This window comes from Heloderma suspectum, chromosome 6, assembly GCF_057233095.1.
Source record: "Heloderma suspectum isolate Gila_16-S chromosome 6, 16-S_ref, whole genome shotgun sequence".
NCBI lineage: Eukaryota > Metazoa > Chordata > Lepidosauria > Squamata > Helodermatidae > Heloderma > Heloderma suspectum.
In genome coordinates, this window is record NC_139463.1 from 77,754,666 (window position 1) to 77,761,693 (window position 7,028).

Genomic DNA, 7,028 nt, shown 5'->3' on the forward strand with positions numbered 1-7,028 from the left:
ATAAAGATTACCAAGCATGCTCTAGACCACAGAGTAGTGCCCACTGTGTGGCAATGCAGGCAACAAAAAGGGCTTTTTTTTGGTGCCTCCATATTGCATCCTTGAGGGGCCATCCAGGGAAGCTCTTTTGGGTATTTCCTGAATGAGTGGAGCCCTGGAGCCCTCAAGAACCCACTGTGATGTTTTTGCCTCACACTTTGTGGGCAACATTTTTCATCTTCACAGTGAATCTGACACTGTTGTTAGTGCCTAATTTGCCTAATTCCATGGGATCAGTGTCAGTTGTCGTGGCCTGTGGACAAGGTTCTTGCAGCAAGGTCTTTGCCCTTTCTGGCTAATAAGTTCTTGCCTTCTCTGTGGAATTCCTCGCTGTGGAATTCCCTGAATGTTGATGTGAGGCAGGCACTGATGTTGTTTTGCTTTCAGTGTCCGCTGAAGACATTTTTGTTTAAACAAGCCTTCCCTGGCAGGAAAAAAAAGGAAAGGTTCTTCCTGTGCAAGCACCGAGTCATTGCTGACTCCTAGAGGGATACAATTTTCACTGGCGTTTTCATGGCAGACTATAGCGGGGTGGATTGCCATTGCCTTCCCCAGTCATTACTACCTTTCCCCCAGCAAGCTGGGTACTCATTTTACCGATCTTGGAAGGATGGAAGGCTGAGTTGACCTGAGTTGGCTCCCTGGGACCCGGCTTCAGCTGGGATTGAACTCAGGTCGTGGGGAGAGTTTCAGTTGCAATACTGCCGCCTACCACTCTGCGCCACACGAGGGTCATTTCCCTGGCTGACCAGCCACAATTTTATTAGCATAATCTGATTTTCAATATTTTAATTCTGTATTTTGATTTCTTTTGTTCATTTTATTGTTCCCCATGTGAGAATCTGGTCAGATATAGAGTGGCATATAAATCGTGTAAATAAATAAATAAAATACATAAATACGTGTTTTTAGCCAGCACCTTGAATCATGGCTTGTAAGAGTAGCCTGTATGACAGACAGGCTGTATGGTGTAGCGGTTAGAGTGTCAGACTAGGTTTGGGGAGGTCTGGGTTCAAATTGATGCTCTGTTATGAAGCTCACCCATAGATCGTGTGCTTGTCACAGTCTCTTTCAACCTAAACTATCGCACAGGGATGTTGAGAGGAAAGGCAAGATACACTTGTATGAAATAAGCCCTGGGCTTTGACTCCCTTGGAAGTAGCTTTATTTCAGCTGTTGCAGCTGCACTTGTTTTTCCTGGCTATGTTTTCAATTACTGAGTGCTAACATACTACCATCTTATGGTCTTTGGTTTACCCATAAAGTTTACATCGATGGATTCACCGATCTGAATTAATCCAACTCAAGGACAGTCATCCAGGTTACTTGGAAAGACCTTGCTTTCTTCCTACTTCCTTTGCCTGGTGCAGATGGTAAAATATGAGTAAATGGACAAAAGGGATGGTGCATTGGTTTGTGCCTGCTAGACTCCCCTACCAATTCCACACAGTCGTTGGATCTTTTACATGGGAGCCTATGCACAAGGTTCTGTCTGTGTCTTCTGTACCATTCTAATTATTGTGTCCAGTCCACTAGGGATGGGTGAACAAGGGATGTTCAAGATCACTAGGATTCTCTGAACTTCCTCTCACAGTTAGAGATGTTGTGGGTGCCCAACTAGGTCCAGGAGTCCATTGGACTCTCTCTCCCCCCGCTCCTGCTCCCACCCCCGGCTCGGTGAGCTACTTCCCCCACAAGCAGCTGGGACTTACTGGACCAGTCCTCTCCTGCACAGGAGCTGCCCGTCCTCCATGCGAGCCACCATTTTAACACAAGATGAGGGCCCTCGTTTTCCATATATCTAATGTTGCACACAATGGTGGCTGTAAAGAGCCATTTCTGCAACATTAGAAGCTCTACCATTGCAGAAATGGCCCTGTACATCCATTGTTGTGTGCTACAATAGATATATGAAAATCTAGATCCTCCATCTTGCATTAAAATGGCAGCTTGCATGGAGAAGGAGGCAGCTGCAGGACACTACTGGACAGCTCGCTGAGCTCTCCAGGGGCTCACACAGCCAGGTGGCAGTGCTGACTCCTTGAGTGCCAACTAACCACAGAGTCCATCAGGTGAGTCCATCCATTCTTACTTGCCATTCATCTCACACCTGATTCCTGTTCACACTTTGGATCACTGCTCGCTCTCTGGGAACAGGAAAATTGCACAAATCAAGGAGCAATCGAATGTGACATTTGTGCAAATTTCTCCAAGAAATTATGTGCACTGATAACCAGCACCTTGAATTGGGCTTGGTAGCAAATAGGGAGCAGATGTAATCCCTTAAGTAGGGATGGGCAGAACACTTACCTGCCATTCCGGCGGGGTGTGTGTGTGTCTACGGAGGGAGGGAGGCGATCAATTCCTCCCCCCCCCGGAATCCTCTTTGGCCAGCTCCGCTCCACGGCTATTCCGTGGAGCAGCCAACCGGCTCCGAAGTGCCAGTGATACGGCCACCATGCCGTATCGCTGGCTGAAGGGGACTACTGCCTGTGGATGCAAATGGCATCCTGGACGCCATTTGCGGCCGTGCTTTTGATTAACGCGATAGGTTACGCAAATATTTGTGTAGCCTATCACATGAAAGCAGGGATGTAGGGATTTCATGGGGCCGGATTCAATAGAATCCGGTCTCATTGGGGTCCGTGGAGGATTTCTCCAACATCCCTCCCCTTAAGTATTGATGTAATATGGCTCTATCAAGCCAGGGTGCTGAATTTTGTGCAGGTTGAAGCTTCTGAACCATTTTCAAGGGCAGCCCCACATATAATGCATTACAGTAATCAAACCTGGATGTTATCAGAGCATGAATCACTGTGGCAGGGCTATCCCTATCCAGGAAAGGCCACAGCTAGTGAACCAGCCAAAGCTGGTAAAAGAGAGAGGGCCGAATGGACACCCCATAGTAAGGAGCTCCACAATCTAGGCATGGCCAATGGGCCATAGAGAAGACCATCTCCTAAGTCCCAGCCAGCCATATCTAGGCCACTGTTGGGACCTGAAGGAAAGTCTCCACAGCACATCTTAGAGCATCAGCAGGAAAAGACAGTGTCACTCTCTTAAGTATCTTAGGCCCAAGTAATTTGACACACGTCTTTGGTTATTGAGGTTTCATGGCCACCTCCAAGTGAGGGACATGTAGGCCATCTCAGTCAGGTAGCTGGGACCATCTCTCACTCAGCTTTAGTTTTTTTTTCTTTTTCTTTGTTTTTCTGAATAGGTTTCCACCTGTTTAGTGTGTATGTCCCTGAATGTCCCTGAACTCTGCAATGTCTTATTTCCCTCTTCCCTTCCCCAACTCTGGCTGAATCTACACATAGGAGTTATACCATTATCATACCGTTATCATAACCATTGGTGCCCATTGGTGTCATGTGTACCAACAGTTATGATAATGGTCCTTGGGAGGAAAGCTATGGCCAACCTAGACAGCATAGTAAGAAGCAGAGACATCACCTTGCCGACAAAGGTCCGTCTAACCAAAACTATGGTTTTCCCAGTAGTAATGTATGGCTGTGAGAGCTGGACTATAAGGAAGGCTGAGCGCCAAAGAATTGATGCTTTCGAACTGTGGTGCTGGAGAAGACTCTTACGAGTCCCCTGGACTGCAAGGAGGTCAAATCAGTCCATCCTAAAGGAAATCAACCCTGAGTGCTCATTGGAAGGACAGATAATGAAGCTGAAGCTCCAATATTTTGGCCACCTAATGCGAAGAGAAAACTCCCTGGAAAAGACCCTGATGCTGGGAAAGACTGAAGGCAAAAGGAGAAGGGGACGGCAGAGGATGAGATGGCTAGATAGCATCATGGATGCAATGAATATGAACTTGAGCACGCTCCGGGAGAGAGCGCAGGACAGGAAGGCCTGGCGTGCTATGGTCCATGGGGTCACGAAGAGTCGGACATGACTGAACGACTGAACAACAACAACAACATGATAACGGTATAACTGCTATGTATGGATTCAGCCTCTTTCCTTTTGGAGGAGGAGGAGGAGGAGGAGGAGGAGGAGAAGCAGCAGCAGCAGCAGCGGGGGTGGGGGGATGTTGGAAATATATCTGCAGAATCAAACCCTAAGCATGTCTCTGACTTTTTCAGAAAAGCAAACATTAATGAGGCTTTCAAAGGAAATATCTCCATACATGTTTATTACATTAAACAGGCACACATACACATGCAATATACGTTCAGAAAGATCAACATCAGCTTTCCCCAACCTGCTGGTGCCCTTTTGATATGTTGGACTGCAACTCCATCATTCCCAGTCAGCAAGGCCAGTAGTCAGGAATGCTGGGAGTTGTATTCCAGCACATTTGGAAGGAATCATGTTGGGGAAGGCTGATCTACATGAATACAGGTGTGTGTGTTTTCTTCAAACAAAAGAATACTGTAGTAAAATTACTAGGATTTTAGGAACAGTGACAAACCTTGATCCCTACCACCATCTTCACCTGTGTGTTTATTTGATATTGCGGCAACTTAATGACATGTTGTTGGATCCAGATTTAGTCATACTTAGAGTAGACCCATTGAATTCAATGGGACTGAAGTTAGTCATCAGGAACTTAAATCCAAATGTGTTGTTGGAACTAATTCACATTAACTAATGGGCAAGTGCACTCCTGCACATTAGTGCTCATGTGAATAAGCACAAGTATAACAATATTCTATCAATGAGGAAATGAGAAATATAAAACACAGAGACATCTTCCTTGAGCAGGACTCCACCCAAGAGGTTGCCTCTGTTGGATTCTGGGAGGTCCCCCCTTTTCCCAACATCAAAGCCTACCTCTGTGTAGCATTTTAGGGTGTGTGTGTGTGTAGGGGCTGTTAGGGATGGATGGACTCACCTGTGCTCACCTGGCCATGCAAGCCCTGAAGTGCTCAGTGAGTGATCTGGGAGTGCCCCACAGCTGCCCACTCCTTGCTGCAAGCCATCATTTTTATACAAGATGGGGACTCCATAATTTCTGTATATTTTCTGTTGTGCAAAATTGCAGCCATAGAAGGCCATCTCTGTAACATTAGAGGCATAAAGGGGTCCTTTACACCTCTAATGTTGTGGACATGGCCCTGAACAGCTGCCATTTTGTGCAACATTAAATATACAGAAATTACGAAGCCCCCATCTTGCAAAAAAAATGGTGGCTTGCAGCAAGGAGTGGGCAGCTGTGGGGTGCGCCTGGACCATGCGGCACTCAACGAGCATGCATGCGAGCAACCCACAGTTAGCCAAGCAGGGTCCAGGGCTCTGGGCATGGGGGAGTCGGGTGCTCACAACATCCATAGCTGTTGTAGGGAGGAGGGGGCAGAGAGTTCCACTTCCACCAGCATAGTTGCATGCACCTGAATCTGGATCCGACCCATTGATTTTGATGGACATACTCTAAGTATGACTAAATTAACCAGAAAGAGGTTAATCACAAGATGATAAATAAGGGCAGAACGAGATACCTAAAAGGCACACATATAAGACAATTTAGACTGGCCTTTGGAATTCTATTAAAAATTCAGTTTGTGTTTGAATGTAAAATATCAGTATGGATAAGAACAAGTTGTTTCTGTTGTTGTTGCTGTTGTCACTGTTGTCTTCATTATTTCACCGCCATTCATGGCACTTTACAGATATTCATTAAAACATTAGGGGTTCCTATCCTCAGGAGCCACAATTACTTCTGAATGCCAAACTCTTTCTGTATACTTCACTAGATCCATCAGGAGATTATGAGGCTATAAAACTCTGTTGCTGAATTTCTGAGCAAATCGGAAAAGAGCCTCCTTCACCTCTCTGTTTCTCAAACTGTATATGAGGGGGTTGAGCATAGGAGTGAGGACAGTGTAGAAGACAGAGAAGGTTTTGTGGAGTTCCTTCAGTGTTTCTGTTTCAGGGACTACATAGACAAGGAATATTGACCCATAGAAAAGTGTTACCACAATGAGGTGGGAAGAGCAGGTGGAGAAAGCCTTCTGTTGGGAAGTTTTGGATTTAATTTGCAAGACTGTGAGAAGAATGCAGCCATAGGAGGACAAAGTCAGTAGAAAAGGGCCCCCTATTCCCATAAGGCCTAGGATGAAAGTTGAAAGTTTTACTAAGTGGGCATTGCTACAGGAGAGGTTTGCCACAGGGTATACATCACAAAAGAAATGATCGATTTCATTGGGCCCACAGAATGTGAGCCCTAACATAAAATATGTTATTATACTATTGGTCAGCAGACCACTAATCCAAGATGTGAACACCAGTTGGAGGCAGAGTCTACCATTCATAACAGATAGATAGTGTAGAGGTTTGCATATTGCCAAATACCGATCATAAGACATCGTTGCCAACAGGTAGCATTCAGTAGCTACACAGAAACCAAAGAAATAGTATTGTGTGATGCATCGCTTAATGGATATGGATCTATCCCCAGTTAGAAAACTAGCCAGCATTCTGGGAAGGATGGTTGAAATGTAGCAGGTCTCCAAGCAGGATAAGTTTAGGAGGAAGAAATACATGGGAGTATGAAGATGTTGGTCCACCACAACCAGTAAAACAACAAGGAGGTTCCCAAGAACAGACAAAACATAGATGGCTAGAAACAATATGAAGAGAAGAATGCGCAATTCAAAGCCATTGCCAAATCCCAAAAGGATGAATGTTGTAGTGCTTGACTGATTTACCTTCATTTATCCTTGCTGATGAGTAGTGAGGTCATCCTGAAAAAAAGTTTGAAGAACATTAGTGAGGCCCCAGTTCCTCCTCTTTCCCTCCCTCTGTTGTTTGAAGCTAATGTTGACATGCCATTAGCAAACAAGCTCAGGGTACATCTACACCTTCAGAAAGAGTGTGTGGAGGCTCTGAGAATGAAAGAGGGCTCACCTAAATGTTCCTTTACACTGATGACAAACAAACAGTCAAGAAAGCTTTTATTGCTTTTGGCAGATAGCCATTACAACTTTTCAAGAAATAAAAGATAAATTTCAGCGATACAAAGACCCAGATATTCA

At 45.3% G+C, this 7,028-nt stretch overlaps 1 protein-coding gene across 1 annotated transcript; it reads right to left on the reverse strand.

The window, feature by feature from the left end:
• Positions 1–5,768: 5,768 nt before the first annotated feature.
• On the reverse strand, positions 5,769–6,707 carry LOC146341297 (olfactory receptor 6B1-like). Its single transcript, XM_084807355.1, has one exon. The coding sequence runs from the start codon at positions 6,705–6,707 to the stop codon at positions 5,769–5,771; it is 939 nt and encodes a 312-aa protein (XP_084663481.1).
• Positions 6,708–7,028: the final 321 nt, after the last annotated feature.

What these genes read in the sequence shown, in the direction of transcription:
- LOC146341297 (XM_084807355.1), bottom strand. Translation starts at nt 6,707, where the DNA reads ATGAAGGTAAATCAGTCAAGCACTACAACATTCATCCTTTTGGGATTT.